We start from the raw sequence: 20,304 nt of genomic DNA, 5'->3' as shown, positions 1-20,304 counted from the left end.
GGAAAATATCATTTATTTCACTTACAATGTGTTGTCGATCGAAGGCTTTCATGGCCAGAATCACAGGGTTGTTGCATGTTTTCCAGGCTGCATGGCCATGTTCCAGAAGTACTCTCTCCTGACATTTCGCCCACATCTATGGCAGGCATAGAGAATACTTATGGAACATGGCCATACAGCCTGGAAAACACACAACAAAACTCTTAAATCTGATCAATTATGGGCTGTTCTGCATTTGACCTGCTAGGTGGCAGTATTTCACAAGGCCAAGGTTTCCTTTGGCAGAGAAAGGATGCCTTTGGTACTTGAGTATTTTATTGCAGGCTCTGGAACGGAACAAGAAGCCAGCGCAGCCAGTTACCACTAGTCCCTGGAGAAGCCAACACAGAAGCCGTTCTTCTGGTACTGGTTTTAGTTCAAGCCCAGAACTGCGCAGGCACAAAACAAGCCTGGACAAAGGCAGATTTCTTTAGCTTTGACACAGGAGGCATAGCACATAAAAAGCCAGCACATCTCTCTTCCAAGGTGTAGGATACACATGTACACTATGTTATCCTGGTTACTGATCAGTTTTGACCTAACATGACTTGCAAGGCTGAGAGAAGCTGCAACTGCTGAAATCCACTCTTTGGCAGAATCCTAAACTCTTCTGAGCTTGCACACACCATATGCGGCATCAAGATGACCCAGTGACTAGCCTCAACTCCACAGCAAAGGCACAACTACCTCCACTTTTTAAAATCTTCCAAAGCCCGATTGGGCAGCCTTCATCTGATCCCTTGACAACAAAATGCTGCTGTCAGTACAAAGCAGATTTTATTTTTCCCCCCAAAAAGCAAACCAAACTGGGAAATGGAAGTCTGGGGTGGCAGTAAAGAAATGTATGTATGCTACCAGCGTTTTAGCAAGACAACATGGAAAAGCAAAATCGTGTGTTTGTAGAACACTTCTTTTTATATAAATGAGCCTTTTAAGTAGGATACACCATGTTTGAGTTTCAGGCTAGCTGGGACAGGGAAAGTGGAACAAGCAAGCAAAGCTCCACCTTGTTACAGCCGCCAAGGGCAGGCACAGGGTTTATTTTGGAATTGCACGGAGCTGCAAAATAGCTTTTTAAATGGCTCCTTTCTTCTTCCACCGACTTGGCTCTGCTGCAACACTACTCCCCCTTGTACAAGCATCCTCCATTTGTGGATTTGTTTTGCAAAAACTAATAAGCCTTAAGCTCCCCCCAAAACTACAGACACTTCTAAAGGTACTGTGCAAAGAGTGTTTATTGATAGAACCAAAATCATGGAGTTGGAAGAGACTGTAAGGGCCATCCAGTCCAACCTCATTCTACCATCCAAGAACACAAAGGACTCCAGACAGATGGCCATCCAGACAAGATGACTTGGTCCTGGGGGCTTGAATTCGTTTAGCATCGTCAGATATTCCTGTACTGCCTCTACCTATTCTGTGCTGCATTTCCTTTCCTGCATCATCTGTTTCATTATCCCCAAGTTGAGCATTTAACCTTTTTCGGACAGTATTTCTCAACCTGGGGTCTCCAGATGTTTTTGGCCTACAGCTCCCAGAAATCCCAGCCAGTTTACCAGCTGTTAGGATTTCTGGGAATTGAAGGCTAAAAACATCAGGGGACCCCAGGTTGAGAAACACTGTTTTAGGAGAAGACTGAGGCAAATAAGATGTTGAGTAGTTCTGCCTTTTGTCCGTCCCGTCAGCATTTTGCTATTGCCTGCGCACAGGGAAATTTCAAATATCCTGGTATTTGTTGGAGGACAGACTGCCAAAAATATTAGATCCAGCCAATTCCGCACTTGCCTTGCAGACACTTTAATTGCCCAAAAATGGAAGAGGCAACAAGGAGCTCAGCTGTTTTAGAATCTAATACAACAAAGGATCTAGGAGACCACAAACTGAACACGAGTCAGCAGCGGATTGTGACAGCTAAAAAAGCCTTAGTGATTCTAGGCTGTATCAGTAGGAGGGCAGTGTCTAGATCAAGAGAAGTCATTGTCCCACTACTGTGCTTTGGTCAGACCTCACCTGGAATAACAAACACTATCCAGTTCTGGGCAAAGAAATTCAAGAGGGATATTGACAAGCTGGATGGTATCCATAGAAGAGGCACCAAAATAGTCAAAATGTCTGGAAAACCAAACCCTTATGAGTAACAGCTGAGGGAGCTGGGTATTGTTTAGCTCGGAGAAGGGAAGGCTACGAGAAGGGGACATGACAGACATGTTTAAATATTTGAAAGGTGGTCACACTGAGGAGGGAGCAAGTTCGTTTTCTGCTGACATGGAGACTAAGACACAATACGGCAACGGGTTCAAATTGCAGAAAAAACTGATTTCACCTAAACATTAGGAAGAGCTTCTTGATGGAAGTGGAATACTTCTGCATCGGAATATGACGGTCTCCTTCTCTAGATGTTTTTAAGCTGAGGCTGGATGACCATCCGTCAGGAGTGCTTTGATTCTGTTTTCCTGTTTGGAAAATTGGGTTTGAATTAGATGGCTCTGGGGGGTCTATTCCAACTCTATTGCCCCAAAAGCCTTATTACTGGAAACACAAAGGGGTAGGATGGGCAGAAGATACAAGGTGGCCAAGTTTTGCTGCTCATCAATACACAAATCGGTATGGAAAGGCTCTGCTTTAATTAGCTTTTCCTTCTGTAGTTGATCCATGCTTTTGGTGCAGAAATACTCTGACCCCTAAATGTAATGTCTTGGGTGGGTTGTGTGCGTGTGTATGTGTGTGTGTGGGGGGGGGGGGGGGGGGGGGGGGGGGGGGGAGGGGGGGTCATAAGCTTGTTATTTACTGAAGTTGCGCTCTCTCAGCCTTAAAGGTAGGCAATGGTGGCAACACCCAACCTCCACCCCTGAACAAATCTTGCCAAGAAAACCCCTTGATGGAGTCATCATGTTGGAAATTATTTGAAGGAACGTAACACAATTGGGAAGAGGGGAGCAGGCTGCCTCTGGAAAGCATACAGCTCCCCTTTCTATGTTCATGCTTATTGGACCACATTCATGTTTTTATGGTGAAATGTATTCCTTTTCCTTTTCAGAGCTTCCTGCTTGAATTTTAGTTCGAATTTCTTATAATATTTTCCAAAAATGATGGTGTATAAAATATAGAGCAAAAGGAGGGTCTAGCCAGGGCTTCAATGAGAGACCACTTGGAATCCCCTCAGACGCTACCCTACATTTCATCAGTGAACAAGTGCGAGACATAAAAGTATCCTGGGTACGTTTACACACACACACAGACACACCACCTCCTTGTTAAACTTGGCCCAACACAAGTGGAAAGTCCTCTGACACGTATTGGAAATAAAGGTTTGAGCCACTCCATAATAAAAGAACAGCTATAGAAGAACTCATATTCTACTGTAACTATTGTAGTATCAAGTAGATACAATTGAGAGAGGCCATGAAAGCCACTTTGAGTCTCCTTGGGGAGAGAAAAGGTGAGATATAAATAACCATAATAATACCGATAATAGGAGAGCCCGGGAAATAGGTTGATTGTACAGATTTCGAGCTGTATCCCCACCCACCCAGAAGGGTTTTTTTATATGCTGGATTCCTTGGGACAGATGTATCCCTGCCTTGAAAGATGAGCAGATAGCATCCCTTAGATTCTTCACAACAGGAAGTGTTTTCTATTCCCCTGAAAATTGTAATCCAAAACAAATCATTCATTGGTTCGTAGGATTTTGCCATCAAATTACATAATGATACATCAGGCTAAAGAGCTGGTTTTGGCAATACATAAAGGATTCTGAAGCTGGCAAAAATGTAGGGGAAAAGTTGCAGCAGCTGGGAAACGTTGTTCATTGTTGTATTAATGTAAAAGGTCTTGGGTTGCTCAAAAGCCCAGGAGAACGGTGGGAATGTATTCTTCTGCCCTGGGATAGCAGTATCCCATGACAAAAAAAAAATGCTTTTCTCAGTTTTGGAATACCAATTAGTGTGAAAATTTATTTAATTATCCTTATCACTTTGATGGCGCAGGAACCCTTGTAATGACGGAAATAAATATTCTGCCGAATCCCATGATAATTATTAAATCACTTGCCATGGACTGGAAATTGGAAGCAGTTCAGAATATATGTCAGTTTTAATCAAAGGCAAAGACTGCCAGAGGAGCAAAATGGATTGGTTAAACTGGGTGTGTGCATGCACCTTCAAGTTGGCTACTGACTTATGGCGACCCCATGGCTTTCATGGATTTTAACTGCTTAGCTATATCCCCCTGCCAAGTCTATGAGAAGCAAAATCCACAAACTCCATTGCCAGGATATGTATTTCCTGTGGATAAGAAGCGGCACCTAAGATTTCAACCCAAACGGTTCAGCAGATTCCCCTGGTAGGCCTACTCATTTCATCTACAAGGTGGACTCCCCACCAGGAATTGCGTGATGGAAAATAATGTGTCTACAACACATGTCCCGCATTCACTATACATTTGGCCCACTATGGCTTTCACTCTACGCGAATATTGTGTGCCGTGATCTGCAAAAACCACATAACAGACCATTTTGTTTTATCATATTTCTGCCTTATCTCTACTTCATTTATAAGCAGAGTATCAAATTGTATGGGTACTTCCACAATAGACAATTTGGTCTCCTAGAGGAGCATAACGTTCTTTGAAATCATTATTTTATCATGAATGGAACATATGGACACTATAGATAAAACCACAGTGTTTGTCTGGAAATATATGTGAGAGCAGGTGGTAAGAATCAAAGAGTCAAAGATGTATTATCTTGTATTCCCCCAGTCACCAAATATGTTTACTCTTTCATAGCGTAAATGAAGATGAAAATCAGATTCCTTCTTGAAGCTGTTTACAATCTGCTTATCTAGAGAAGACCTCTCAATGCAGATTTCACAAATCCTTGGAGAATGAGACCAGTGATCAGAAAATCACTGCAGACTAAGGGATGAAAAAAACTCTAGCACTGGAATATTATAAGGAAAAGAAAATGTTATTGACACTACAAGGAAGGCAAAACTGTCACAGAACAAAACAGTCTCTTTTTTCTCTGCAGGGGAAAAGCAAGTAAAAATGGCAAGGATTGATGTGATAATTATTTTTCCTGTGTCATTTCTGTAATGATATCATTATGTCAGGATCGTTATGACCTCAAAACATCATATTGTGCTATTATGGCAACTTAGATGAACCAAATGGAAGTACAGGAGTCAGTAATGGCACCATTAATGTGGACAAAAAACTCTGTAAATTAAAGCACAAATGTGACAGGGAGAGCTGATTTCATACAGAATGTTGTATAAGAGTGGTGTGATAAGGCTCTTAGAAAATCTCCAGTGGGTTTTAAGAAGGTTATTCTGATTCTGAATCAAGTAAAACCAAATATTTTGCTGGAGTCTAACTGAATTTGCACAGTTCTGTGATCAAATAAAAACCATTACAATTTGCACACTTCCATGGTATTTGTGTATATCTCAATTGCATGCTTTAAATAAGCTTACAGTAACATATTCTGAGATTCTAAATACAATAGAGTCTCACTTATCCAACACTCGCTTATCCAACGTTCTGGATTATCCAACGCATTTTTGTAGTCAGTGTTTTAAATTCATTGGGATATTTTGGTGCTAAATTCATAAATACAGTAATTACTACATAGCATTACTGTGTATTGAACTACTTTTTCTGCCAAATTTGTTGTCTAACATGATGTTTTGGTGCTTCATTTGTAAAATCATAACCTAATTTGATGTTTAATAGGCTTTTCCTTAATGCCTCCTTATTATCCAACATATTCAATTATCCAACTTTCTGCCGGCCCGTTTATGTTGGATAAGTGAGACTCTACTGTACTTGGATAAATCCTACCCTGAAATACGGCTGCTATAGTTGTTCATCAGGTATGGCAATATGTGGGGGAAAGCTTAGAATTTGCTGAAGACAAACCCACTGTTCACTTTGCTGCACTTTCCAAACTGATCTCCTGCTGAAAAGAAAGGAAGGAGAAATATAGATATGCTTTCTGCAAGGTTCTAGGGGGTTATATTTCCTGTAACCCAATGCCGGTAGCACTCCAGCATAAGAAAAAGGTCAGACGTTTGTATATTAAGTGAGGAATAGTAAAGGGGTGCAGAGGGCAGGTATGCACATTATATCAAAGCTATTGCTGTCATTTGTGCAGTGGTTGGCTTATTACCACATTTGTTTTTAAAATGATAAAGTTTCTTGGCCCTTGGTAATATTTGAATATAGGCAGTCCCAGAGTTACAAGCACCTGAGTTACAAATGACTCATAATAAGAATGGGGATAAGACAACAGGAATTGAGAGAAATCTTCCCCTTGGAAGGAAGGAAATCCACTCTTGGAAGAGTTATTGTCATGGGGGGAAAGCTTCAGTCAGAAAAAACAACAACAACAACCCCACAATGGTGTTAACCCTTCCCCATGCTATCCAAAGGTTTAAAATCTGTATTTTTGACTCGAGTTAGACTTTACAAATGCATCTGTTGCAAATTACATACAAATTCAACTTAAGAACAAGCCTTTTCCCACCACACCCCACCCCGCTATAGACTCATTTCATGAAGTTCAATGCAGTTAAACGGCATATGAGTCTGCACTGACCAGATAATGCACTTCCAAATTGCATTATATGGTAGTGTAGATGGGGTCTGAGTTTTATTAGTTGTTGTAGGTTACTTTTTTATTTTGTTGGTTTAATTTTGCAGGAGGATATTGTCATTGTGCTTTGTGTAATTTAGGAACTCATCCAATGCAGCCCCCCCCCATGTCTACATACAGTAGAGTCTCACTTATCCAACATAAACGGGCCGGCAGAACATTGGATAAGCGAATATGTTGGATAATAATAAGAGAATAAGGAGATGTCTATTAAACATCAAATTAAGTTATGATTTTACAAATTAAGCACCAAAACATCATGTTATATAACAAATTTGACAGAAAAAGTAGTTCAATACACAGTAATGCTATGTAGTATTTACTGTATTGACGAATTTAGCACCAAAATATCACGATGTATTGAAAACATTGACTACAAAAATGCGTTGGATAATCCAGAACGTTGGATAAGCGAGACTCTATTGTACTTTGAAAACAGTTTAAAAACAGAATCCCATGAAGCCCATTGTACAACATAAAACTCCTTCTGGAAGTTCTCCATGCGACTCCGTCTTAAAAATGTGTTTAAAGTTTAAGAAACGGTGATCTTTGGACTCAAGTAGCAATCGTCTTCAGAACTCCAGGTTCAATGTGTGTTACATGATCACAGAGTCAACAAGGTACACATATATATTTCCAAACCATAAGCAAAAGATCATAATGAGATGCATAAAATTTGTAATAAAACCATGGCAGGACCGCGCGAAACTGCTCAGTTGTATTTCCCATACAGGAAAATCTGCTTACAAAGACATAAATGGTTTTCCAGCCCTAACTTGTAGCAAAATCCTTCTAATTCTGAACAACAAATAAAAGATGCTACAGTTGAGTTCCAAATAAACAACAGGGATGGTGTTCTCGTTTAATTCCTGTTTTGCTTTTAAACTATGTTTTACTATGCTATTGTTACTATTTTATTGTTTTACCATGTTACTGTATATAATTGTGATGTTACCTTGTTGCATTTTTGCCTGTTGATCTGGTAAACAAAGGTAAAATACTAACATTTAATCTGCCACAAAATAATTAATGCATTCTTGTGCAGAATTTCTGCCACAAAAGTTAACTGAATACATTCCTGGGCCCCACTGACACTGCCACATAATCCAGATTCCAATCCCAGGTTCTCTGCTTTAAACTGGATTACATGGCAGTGTAGACGCCTATAAAACAGTTCAAAGAAGGTAATCTGGGATCTGATACTGGATTATATGGCAGCGTAGATCCAGCCTTACTGGGAAAACAAACCTGAGACATTCTTACCTAACATTTCTTTTCACAAAAGCCAAGTAAATACACATTTATTTGGAATTCCTGCCTTAAAAGCAAACACAATACATTTTAATTCAGATTTTTGATCACAAAATGGCTGACTGGCTGCTGTTTTGACTTGTGGTGGAGACAGACAAGGCTTGTATTTTGCTGAAAATGCTTTTGACCATTAACTGAGAAAATGTTTGGGTTTTTTAATTGAATTTGGGGACACACACACACACACCAAATGACTCCAATATTTTAAAAAGAACCAAGCCATGAGACATGAAAGACCATAGCTTACCTTGCTGCTGCTGCTGCTGTGTTTGCCATTGTGGCCGGCCTTGTCCCAAGAGCGGCTCAGGCTCCAGGCCCAAGCTGGCCACTTCACCTCAGAGCCCTCTGTTCTGTGCTTTTTCTAGAAGCAAAAGAACTATTCCTTTTCATTCCCATTCTTGGACCTCACTCTCCATCTCCTCACCATCACAAGCTCCATTTTCTGAGCTTCTGACACACCTGTAGCCATGGCTGAATCAAGGGAAGGGAGCTCTTAAAGCCAAAGGCCCACATTTAACACGAAAGCAGCTTTCATTTGGAATGTAGGCCTCACCCCAGGCCCCTTCCACACAGCTGAATAAAATCTCCCATTATCTGCTTGAACACATTGCCTATGGGACTGGGCTCAGAAACCGACACCAGGCACAAACACAGCACATTCCGTCACTTTATTAAGATATATACGTTGTCTTAGCATTAAAAAGCCCTTAAATTATTTTCTATTCGTTGAACAGAAAGGCATTATTGAAGAGGGAATGGGGATATGCATATTTTATATATATAAAAAAATAAAAAAGGCACTGCAAAATACCTTACTACAACATATAAAACAGCAGAAATACTTTTATAAGCACATAGAAAGAGCAGAGCTATAAAAAATTACACATCCATGTCCAAAGAACCATTAGCGATTTCCTGTTTTTCTCTCTGACCACAGAATACGCTTCCACTGCTTGCTTCAACACACTGGAAATTAAGTTTGGCTTCCCACAGATCCCGGTAGCATTTGCGAAGACAAATAGAAAAGAGCCCAACATTGTAAGATCATTCGCCACTGATCTGCGAAAACGGTGATGCGGTTTGCAAGCAACTGCCAAACAAGGATCCGAAATGGCAACCTGAAGCTGGTTTACAAACATGATTTTGGCAAATCCGGGTTTGTGTCCAAAATATGAACCAACAAATCATAGTTTAGAAAACTGCACCGCCTGAAGATGCTGCTGTTTCAGATATTGCCTGGGGAATCTGAGGAAAGGAGAAACCTATACAAACCATGTTTTGAAGTAATGCCCCAAAGATCGAAATCAAGGTTTGTGCCAACCATGGCTTGGAGTTACATTGAATCAACTCTTTTAAAAATGGTAATGAATTTACTCAAAAGCCCTTTGCATCTCCAAGAAGTGTTTAAGTAAACCTGAAGCATACAGCATCTAGTGTCTCATTTAAACCAGGTTCATGGAAAGTTTAACATATTTACCAGGCAGGCCTGTTTGGAAAATTGGAGTTGTGCATATTGAATAAATGTGACTGCCCAGGGATTTTTCTTAAACTTTGCATATAACTCAAAGTTGCATTCACTAATTTAAACAGGAAAACGTCCTTTATTCTACAGGTAGATAATACCTCTATGCCGAATGCATTCTACCACTTTAATTTAAATCCTCTAAACATGTAGTTACCGAGAATGGACAAGCCACTTTAATTTAAATCTTCTAAAGAACAGAATTATTGGATCTGAGAATGAAAAATAACTGAAGAGACAAAGGCGTTTAAAACAACTTGTAAATGGCCTTGTTGCCTGATATTCCCAACCTTAAATGGTGTGATGATGTGCAATCCAAAGGGACTGGGCAAATATGTCGTTTTGTCAAAGGTTTGCACTGCTCTGGGATCAAATCTGCTTTGGCATCTTTATTTGAGGCCCCTTCTATACTGCCGTATAAAATCCAGGTTATTTGCTTTGAACTGGATAATATGGCAGTGTAGAATCAGATAATCCAGTTCAAAGCAGATAATGTGGATTGTCGGTCTTGATATTTTGGATTATATGGCAGCGTAGAAGGGCCCTGAGTCTATTTTTGTGTTGATGTGCCCTCAGTTCTTGCTATCCAAGGCTAGCAACATCTGCCATCCTATTAAATAGAAGGGACTGTTCCCATTGCCACAAGATATCTTTTGGAGATGTTCATAAAACAATTACACCAAATATCACATTCAGAACTCCCCATGTCTGTACTTACATTTCAGTGCTAAAGATGCCCTTTTCCGCCTTCATTTCGTATCAATACTTTCTCTTTCCTCCAAGACTGTCTTTGCTATTTCCACATGCAGTCTCTTCTGTCTTAACTGTCTTAACATGACCAGGACCGCCTGCCACCTGGAAACTGATGTCCTCACTGTGGAAGAACCTGCGGATCAAGAATAGAGCTCCACAACCACCTACGTATCCACTGCCAAGACACTACACTTGGAAGGCCATCATACTTGGACAAGGAGGGATCGCCTAAGACTAAGACTTCTATCTTAAACAGCAAATAACTCATGCCTTTCTTCTCACGGACTCTACAGTTTATAGACATTACTGCACTTATTTTCAAGGAATACAAATTAGCACACACAAAAGGAAGAGATGAACGAAACCCTCCCTGAAATCTTCTCCGCAACTTTTCACTTCACAAAAGAGTGATGGAAACAATGCCCTCCATCCCCATCCCAACCCCAGCCATTCCATCTCCCTGTTATAAATATTCATTTCCAAAACCAGTGGGAAGGGTAATTTTTTGAAAGGAAAAACAGCCATTGCTGTTGCTTCTATAAACGCTTAAGCATTCTCCCAGCGCTAATAGGTGGGTGCCATCGGCAGCAATTCTCTTGTTTTTCCTTGTGCAAAAAGTTGCCCTTCGAGATCAAGGATAGAGTCACTTCTCTCGCACAACTTTCTTTTACAAGGAGTGAGCAGAAAGGCACCATTGGACTGAACCCATTGGATCTCAGGCTGGAGAAAGCCAAACCGGGAGCTATTGCTGGGTCAGCAACCTTAGAAACTAGTAAGGTAGTCCAATAAATAAAGCAGTTTCATACATTAGCTCCAGCTTTTTGTGGACTGCAGTTGGTTTTGGTAACAGTTCCTCCTTTCCATTTGTGAAAAATAGCCATTTACCAAATCACAGTTAAGAGAGATTTAACACAGAGCTACGACAGGCAAGATGTGCGCTTCTTGCGTCCCTGTTGTTAAAGGCCATGCAGATTTTGCACAGACTGAACAGCAAGCAATCTTCGAACGAAGAAAATAAATATATAAACATCTGTTACTTAAAAACATCCCATTTTTAAAAAAATAGTTCCCTTAAATGTACAAAAAGCTCTCTGAAAAACTGGTTCATTTAGCTATTGGCAAACCTACATATAAAATAGTACAGAAAAGCAATCGTACAATCCTACTGCTAGCATTCATGTCTTCTATGGTATATAAAGCTTCACTTTTTAAATTTGCAACCCTTCTGAGTCTGGCAACATATAAAGTAAGTGCTGGCTATTATGTTTGTGATGTTGTGAGTTTTGCCATACCGACTTCAGTCAATAGGAATCAAATGGCAATTGGTTTTGGGTTTTTTTCTGAATGGGTGAAGAGCTTCCATATCATGTCTTTTCACTTACCACCCCCCCATGCCTCACATTTCTGAAGTATTCTTGACACAGAACCAAAAACGAAGGCATCTTTATCCTGAATCCATGCAGAATGTACCACTTCTTACATTTGACAGAAATGTACTCTCTCCCATGAAAACAAAGGAAGGCCCAGACTACACTCCTCATCGCTGAACAAGGTTCTGTGACAACAGTAGTTCTCCAAATATGAAAAACTGAGGCATACCTGTCACTTCTATTTACAGCCTTAAAGGCAGGAAAAAGAGGCCAGAATGGCCCAGATTGTGTAAATGTGACAGACTAGAGAGGGTTTAATTTTAACTCATGGAATATGATTCCTCCTCCATTAATTTGCATTGCTCTTTCTATTAGCAGATACATGATTTTGGGAATAACAATATATCTAGTTTGTTGACCGTGGTTGGGAATTGCATGTGCAGCAGACCGCTAAGGCTATGTTTGGCACATGAGAGTAAGAGTAAAGGAGAATTCCGGTTTACCAAGAATAAGTTTCGTACTCTTGCATGCCATCCATTTACGTCTTCTTAAGCACTCCTACCACTGGGAGCAGCTACACACCTATTAATGCCTTTTCCAAATTGAGGTTTGTAGCCTGTTGGTCACAAACAACTCAAAAAGTATAAACCAAAACCAAACTCTTGTTTTAACTTCTGGTTTGCCAGAGACACAACAATCCAGGGAGCAATGAACTAAGTTGGTTAGTCGCCAATTTGAAGCAAGAAAGCTGGATTCTCCAGAATCCTGCTTTACCATTGTATGTGAACACAGCCATGGGCATGTTGCGCTCTACTGAAAAGAGCAATATTTTTAAGCAGCATAATGAAAATCAAATGATTGTTTCACATTAGATATACAACTTGGTTTCATTCTATTCCTTTCACTATTTAAAATAATGAATTTTTAAAAGCAGTTAACATTGACTAAATCACTGTTGAGTATTGCAAGCAGAATTGTGCTAACTTGGGCAGCTTCCCTTCATTCTGTCTTCAAAAACCCACTTCCAGAACCATCCATTTCATCTTGACTACGGCCAGTCTACACTGCCATATCATCCAGATTATCAAATAAGATAATCCACATTACCTGTTTGAACTTGATTATATGAATCTACACTGCCATATAACCTAGTTCAAAGCAGATAATCTGGATTGTATATGGCAGTGTAGATGGGGTCTTCATTTGTGATCCTCCAAATCCAAACAAATGCATTTTCCATCTGATAACCCCAATGGAGCCAGGCTCCTTATTTGGGAACTCTTGGCCCTTCTATAGTAAAGGCCTTTGGTCCCAAGACATTGTTGTTATTGTTACTGTTTTTTAAAGCAATTATTTTTAGATAATTGTAAAAAAAATCAGCCTCTGATAGGAATGAGTTCATATGTACATTCTTTCTCAACACATTAAACTAAACCTGGGGAATGGTGTATCTACCTTAGAAGGTGGACACTGCCAAAAGGATCTTCTTCTTGGCTTCCATTATAAACGCAGTTATCGGCTAAGGGATAAACACTCGGCTTTGAAAATGGTCCCTGCAAAGTGCTTTGGGAATTCTGCACCACCAGCAAAAAGAAAGCTGCCATTTGCCTTTTCATTCTCCTTGTATATGGATCAGAACTATGGCATCATGACCATTGTGCTAGGCTTCTAGTCATATTGGCAAGATAAAATGAATGTTTCCCGTGGCTTTGACCTGCCACAAGCTACCTCATGTCTTTGCAAACTCAATTCCGAACAGTAGATCGTTTTCTTTGATCTAACTGTCTTCTACAAATACCTGGCAACAGCACCCTACATGCTACAAAAAGCCCTTCCCCAACCCATTAAAAGCAGCACTGACTGTTCTTCAATGGCAAATACATAACTGAAGGGTCTTCCTGTTCAGGTTTCATTTAAGTGCAGCCTAAATCCTTTCCTGAAAGGTACCAAAATTCAGTTTTAGAAACTTGACACATCTGAATATCTCCTTTGGCTGCTTCTTGGGCAGGGAAAATACTTGGGTTGTATAGATGCAACACTGTATGGCGGGGAGAATTAAGAACCCTGGTGCCACTTAATGGATGCCCTCAGGTAAAGGCAGGGAAGTCTTACAAGGTATCTTCCTCCAGTGTGGATCTTAGCCTTACATTGATGTTGGTGGGGAAAAAATTCTCAGTAGGCAAGCTATTATATTAAAGGTTCTCTGTGTAGACAATGCATGGGCTGTTCTCTTCGCAGAGCTGCAGCTGAACACTTGAGGCAAACCACCTTTTGGCAGATCCCAGTCTGTAGTTGAGTGTGGTCCGGTAAATGTTCTTGGCATGTTTGGGGAAGATGATTGTTGTGCTCTGGAACCTCAGCGGCTTTTGGCGGGGCTCGAAGATCAGCTGAGACTTGTAATTTCGCCATGTGCAGTTGGGAGCAGCAATGACAGTCTCCCGGTAGGTGGTGACCGTGGGCATTGGGCAATAGAAGACATCATCCCTGTAATGCCTTTCCGAGCCATATTTTACTTCAGAGTTGCACCTGCAAAGGTAAAGGGGACGAAAGATAGCAAGAATGCTTAAGAATATAGACTGAACCTTGCCATATCAAAACAAAGAATTATATATTCAAATCTCCTACTTAAGACAACTGAAAGCAATAGCATGTCTCACAAATACCTGTACCTGATACTACAACATACACTGCCTCGGAATCTGGAGGCCGCATATAGCAGCTTCCCCTTTAGGTTTCTTGAGGTTGTGGGAGGGGCTGCAGACCACATGATCAGATCTGGGACTGCGCAGATCTCAGACTCCATTTTAGAACACAAAGGCGTCATGAGAGCAAACAACAGTCCTGAGACTTGAAATTTTCCAGTTCTCTCTGTCCTATCCAAGATGTCACAAGCAGGTGCACACAATGGAGGAGCCATGGGTGCACCAGCCTGTATCCCCTTGGATAGGACACAGACAGTAAGAAAGTCATTTTGTCAGTGTTAGATTGGGGGCAAAACTGCCAACATCATTGCAACAGAGTCTGCTAATTGTTCTTTCACTTCTCTTGTTCTTCTCCCTATGACCACAAGTGTCCTAAAATAAAAACTAAAGTCGGTATTGACTTTGCAAATCAGTATCTAGAGATAGCGTGGATAAACAGCTTTTGAAAAGCAGACAAGCCTCCAAAGAAGCTGGAGGGACATGCACAGCATCCTCGTTGCCAGGAAGCCCCAAGGGTTTTGCATGGTTTGCTGCTTCCCGATCTTTGAGGCACAACCAGCAGCAGCTGAGGAATTTGCAGCTCTGTGTATGAAAAAGATTAAACGCCGGGTGTGGCATACAGCCTTTGCCAACACCCTGGAGGAAGCTTGGCCCACGGAGCGGCACACGTAACACAATCTGCTTAATAAGTTTTGCACAGTTTGGCTGCGAGGCCTTGAGCAGCAACTGGAAAAATAGCATTGCCAGTGGTGGCCAACTTCAGGCTACGCTTTGAAAATAATGTGTATGGCGTTGAGCTGGAAGTAGGCAGGATGCTGCAGCAACACTTTAGCACTGGACACTGGGAATCACCTGCATATGGATGGGCTCTGAAACTAACACCAGCCAAATGTGTGTGTGTGTGTGTGTGTGTGTGTGTGTGTGTATTGGGTAGCATAGGGAAGAGTGAACACCCCTGAGGCATTTGTTTTGCTGTCTGTGCCCCTGTTCAGAAGATTTCACCTCACTTTCTACCCCTGTGATTTTGAAAAATGTGGCTAGTTGTGGAAACAAGGATTGGTGATAAAGCTTCAGTGGAGACCCCTTTTTCCCATGATAACAGCTCTTCCAAGGGAGAGTTTTCCCTTACTTCCCATTGTCTTAGCCCTATTCTTAGCTGTTGTTTGTAAGTTGGATGTTTGTAATTCTGGGACTGCCTGTATTTCAAATAATACATAAAGCCAGAAGAGTCAGGAGTGGGCATATGAATGGGCAACTGAACTGCAGAGGCTTTGATTACAGGTTGTCAAGGCAAATGAGTGAACTTTTAACAATAGAGGTTTCCAATGATTTTTTGCAGCCCTTGGGCATTGAGCTAAGAGACCACCAACTCATTTGAGTTCAGGCCGTTATCCAGCTGTTTGCAATTTTCTGCCTCAAATTGGAGATGAACTTGACATGAGATCTAAGAGGCAAGCCTTCATTTTCCCCCCTTCTTCTATTATACCCCCCTTCACTCTTCTTAATTTTAGCCATTCCTGTCTACTTTGCTCCCCACCCAACATTATCATCCACCTCGTGACTAAAACAATCACCAACCCATTCATAAACACCATAATCTTTTGCAGGAGAGGGAGGATGGGGAGAAGACCCCACCACTACCAAACAAAAAACCCAGCCCTACATATTCAGTTACCTTATTTCTTGCACTGGTTCGGGGTTGACCTCTATGCTTTCACCAAAAAACACAGGGTACATCCGTGGCCTTATATCTGATGTTGAGGCATTCAAAAGAACGAACGGGATCTATAAAAGCAGGGAAAACACAAAGAATAAAATAAAATTCATTCGGAATTAGAAAGCTATCGGGATGTTTACAGTATAATCTGCATCAGCTATGAAGCACAAGTTAAGCAAACCATTTGTGGCAAACAGTTTTGTCAGCCACCCTGGTCCCCATGAAGACACTTCATTTATACAAAAGGTAGAAGACTTGAAATATCAGTCTCTTCTGGATATCCCCCACTCCACAGATTTGCATCTGCTTAGCCTGCCCAGCTGGAACACTCTGATCACCAACACTGGTTCTTTTAAAAAATCATAAGAACTGTAAGGAGGCAGTGCTTATACCATAAGCCCAAGAGTTAGAACCCTAACTCTAACCCTAACCCAACTTAACTATAAGCTTCCTCCTGCTGAGCTCCATAAATAAGCCCTTCCCTGCTCCACAGATGTTTCTGAGTTTTCTCTGCATCAATGAAAACCATATGGGCATGGTCCACCACTGCCCGGAAAAGTGATTTTTAAAATTTGGTTGAGATGAATTGTTGATTTTAACTATGTTCATTTTCAATATATACTTTTGCTGTCTGGGCCTTTCAAGAACAAATACGGAGCAAAAAGATCACACTGGAATGTATTAATGGAGGTTTTCTGCAAAAGCATTTTCTAAAGACAGCAGGTTGGTAACTAAGGGCCGTTCCACACAGCTATATAACCCAGAATATCAAAGCAGAGAATCCCACAATATCTGCTTTGAACTGGGTTATCTGAGTCCACACTGCCATATATTCCAGTTCAAAGGAGAAAAAGTGGGATTTTATTCAGTTGTGTGGCAGGGGTCCTAGATGTTAGAGGATTCCTGCTCCCACTGGCATGGGATGATGAAGGATGATGGAAACTATGGTCTAATAACAACATCTGGAGGACCACAGGTTCCCCATCCCAAGAAGAGAGGAGCAGGGGCACACAGGATAGACACTTGGTGTGCAAAAATGTCAAGAAAAGTTCTGTTGAAAAAAGGTTCTGGCCCCATGTGTTCCAGCATGTCAAACCATTTTTCTTTTCACAATAGGATTTCGTCAGATATATATACCTCAAATTCAGTCACCGCATGATTAAGCAAACAATAAACAACACTAAATGTAAAATATGTAGGTTATGAAAATCACGATTTAACAGATACCTTTCACCACATCAGAAACCGCATCTGCAAAAAACAGAATTTTCTAGTTTCATTTCAGTGCCAAGATAGCCTTCCTCAACCTGTTGCCCTCAGAACACGTTGAATTATTGTCTTCTATATGGCATTCTTGCACATCTATGCTGTATGGTGAACCACCAGGGTTGAAGCATCTTCTTGAAATGAAAAATTTCCAGGCACCAAAATGGTTTAACCCATAAAAATCACCCCTGGCTGTTCTCAACATGTTTTCAGTAGTTCTCTAACTTCCACAATTCTAAACCTGGGCAAGAACCCTGCTGGCTCTCGCTTGGTAGTTAGCAATGGTTCAGAAATGACGGTACAACCAAATTGCCAAATGGGCACGGGCACTCTGGATTTTTTTTTAAGGTGCCATCATTTTCCCGCACCACTTCCCCAACAGCAATTGTTGGGTTTCTGCCAGATGTCACTGCTTTGGAAAGTGCACATTCAGCCCATTTTAATCCGCTTGTTCTGTCCTGCAACTATCAACAACAGCTGGTATGCATATAGTGTTATGGAAAACAGCCCTTTTTTTGCATTGCATGTGTCTCTTGCATTGTATCCAAAGGGGAAACACAACCTCGTTTGCTAGTGTTGACCTATGTTCAACCCTGGCATTATAAGCACCGGCAAGGAGGAGTGGGGTGGCGACACAGTTCTCTTTCTAACCTAATGAGCCGTGAGCTTTAATCAAGTCAAGCATCAGTTCACTGGTGCATGGGAGGGGAATTTTAATTGCTCACATTGAGAATTTAGAGCACATCCTTGTTTTTATAAGGTTACATTTAGGTCTAGGCATGTTACTGTAGAAAGGACAATAAAAAAGTTTAAAACAGTCTTCCATTTTAGTACTTTGATTTGCTGTAACATCTTTAAGTTGCAGTTAATATCAAACATCTTTTAATACTGTGTTGCTGTGAGTTTTCTGGGCTGTATGGCCATGTTCCAGAAGCATTCTCTCCTGACGTTTTGCCCACATCTATGGCAGGCATCCTCAGAGGTTTCCAACAGACTTCACAACCTCTGAGGATGTCTGCCATAGATGTGCTTATCCCAGATTATCTGGCAGTGTCGACTCATATAAGCCAGTTCAAAGCAAATAATTTGGGATCAGAACCTGGGCTATAGGGTGTAGATCCTGCCTAGATACGATCTCTAGAACAGTGGAATTCTGAGATTTGTCAGATGCTTATAAGCCAGTGGTGTGATGGATAGCAGGACAAGTATAAGATCCAAAAACGTACAAAGTTCATATACAGACCTGACTTTCCCTGAGGAAGGACCAATTCAAACAGAGAACAAAGGATTTGCACAGGGCATGTTGATTTAAATGTTCTGGTTAGCAGCAGTATTTGAGCAAGCGTTTCTGTTAGAACAGAGAACTAGGAAGGAACAGGTGTTTTTTCTCTGTGTCTGGGAAGGTTTTAAAAGAAATTTTGCAAGCAAGGAAGAAAAGGAACAACGTATTTGTACCCCTCAGAACAGTGAAAGGAGTGGGAGGAACCTATAAAATGGAACCTATAATCTGGGATCAGACCCTGGGATACAGGGCAGTGTAGATCCAGTCATATAAAATCCGTATTAACTGCTTTGACCTGGGTTATATGGCATATAGACTCATATAATCCAGTTCAAAGCAGATAATGTGGATCATCTGCTTTGATAATCTGAATTATATGGCAGTGTAGATTTGATGCACTGATCAAGGAGTTTTGTCTAATGTACTCCTTATCCTTCATGGCCACATTCCAAAAACATTTTGTTTTAATATAATTTCTGCCAGCTCACCTGCTGGTATAAAAATGTGAAGTAGAATTCCAAAGAATTCTAGTCCTCTTTCTATAGTGGCTAAAAGGAAGAAAAAATGGCTTCAGCGGAAAGTCGGCAAAGTTATTGGCAACGGGGATCCAGAAGGAAATAACACCCTTTCTTCTCCCTTGATTGTCAAAACCAGTAGCCTGTATTTTAATCACACTCTGGACTTTTACCAACAGATCGCCACACATGACGCAATCACAAGACAAAAGGATATAACACCAGCATAGCCTCTAACAGGAGTGCAGAGGGAGGGTTGTCTTTGGATTCTGACTCTGGCTAGATGGGTTAACACATACGCACAGTCGCGCGTACACACTTTGAAGCCAATCTGCCACCGGCATTTTCGAGAACCACAAAAAGACAAAAGCCTGAAATCCTAGCGATGCAGCGGTCTCTTGTGCCAGAGCTGCTCAAACTCCTGGCCAGCAAGAAAGTCGTATCCAAAACCCATGCCAAGGAATCCAGAATTGGTGCCAAGGAAACACAAACGCTCTACTCAGAATGAGTTGTGGAAAGCAGGAAAAATTTCATAGAGTTACTTATAAGGCATCATCTATTCTCGCTGAGGTTTTGCAGAATTTGACTCGTTTTTGGCAAAGAGGGAGGGAGGCGCATGAAAAGAATAAGAGCAACAGTGCCAGGCCCAGAAACTCCACCCGGACTCACTGGAAGGCTGCCTGTCACCCCCCCCCCCCTAATGCCAAGCCACTTCCCAAAGCAAGTTTTTCTATTTTCATACTTGTCTCTGTGACCATGAGGGCCAGAAACGTTAAAAAAGAAAAAAGGCAAGATTATCTCATTTGCTCTGATTCTACTCTCAAAAAGCAACCAAGTCTCAAAGCTCTGCTCCCTATCTGCCCTAGCGCTTTGGAAAATGAAGTATTGTGGACTACAGCTTCCAGAATCCCCAGTTTGATCAAAACCTTGATTGAAGTTTGAAACATTGGCGCCACTAGAGTGGCATTATGATGCATGACTTAACTTTGCCACCGCGGCTTCCCGAAACATTTGGATTCTTCTTTGAACTTTTCCAGGTGCATTCTTTTATTGCTGAAGGTTGCAATAGGGCAATAAGACAGAGGTTCCATCTACACTGACCATTTCACGCAGTTCAAAGTTAGCTTTAAACTGCGATGACCATGAAAGGATGTCTGTGACCCCATCTACAC

The 20,304-nt window shown here is 41.2% G+C and overlaps 1 protein-coding gene across 4 annotated transcripts in view; it reads right to left on the bottom strand.

Annotated features, from left to right (window-relative positions):
* Positions 1–8,658: 8,658 nt before the first annotated feature.
* The window catches only part of rflna (refilin A), a 53,287-nt gene continuing 41,641 nt past the window's right edge, over positions 8,659–20,304 (bottom strand). For all 4 annotated transcript variants that reach the window (XM_008113672.3, XM_008113673.3, XM_016994739.2 and 1 more), the window contains 2 exons: positions 16,028–16,137; positions 8,659–14,176 (listed from right to left, as the gene is read on the bottom strand). In XM_008113672.3, the coding sequence (XP_008111879.1) occupies positions 13,843–14,176; positions 16,028–16,137 (444 nt within the window). In that variant the 3' untranslated portion in view covers positions 8,659–13,842. The remainder of the gene's footprint in view (positions 14,177–16,027; positions 16,138–20,304) is intronic.

Source organism: Anolis carolinensis, chromosome X (genome assembly GCF_035594765.1).
Source record: "Anolis carolinensis isolate JA03-04 chromosome X, rAnoCar3.1.pri, whole genome shotgun sequence".
Taxonomy (NCBI): domain Eukaryota; kingdom Metazoa; phylum Chordata; class Lepidosauria; order Squamata; family Dactyloidae; genus Anolis; species Anolis carolinensis.
Note: the sequence above shows the minus strand (reverse complement) of the source record. Positions and strands in the feature narration are given on the sequence as shown.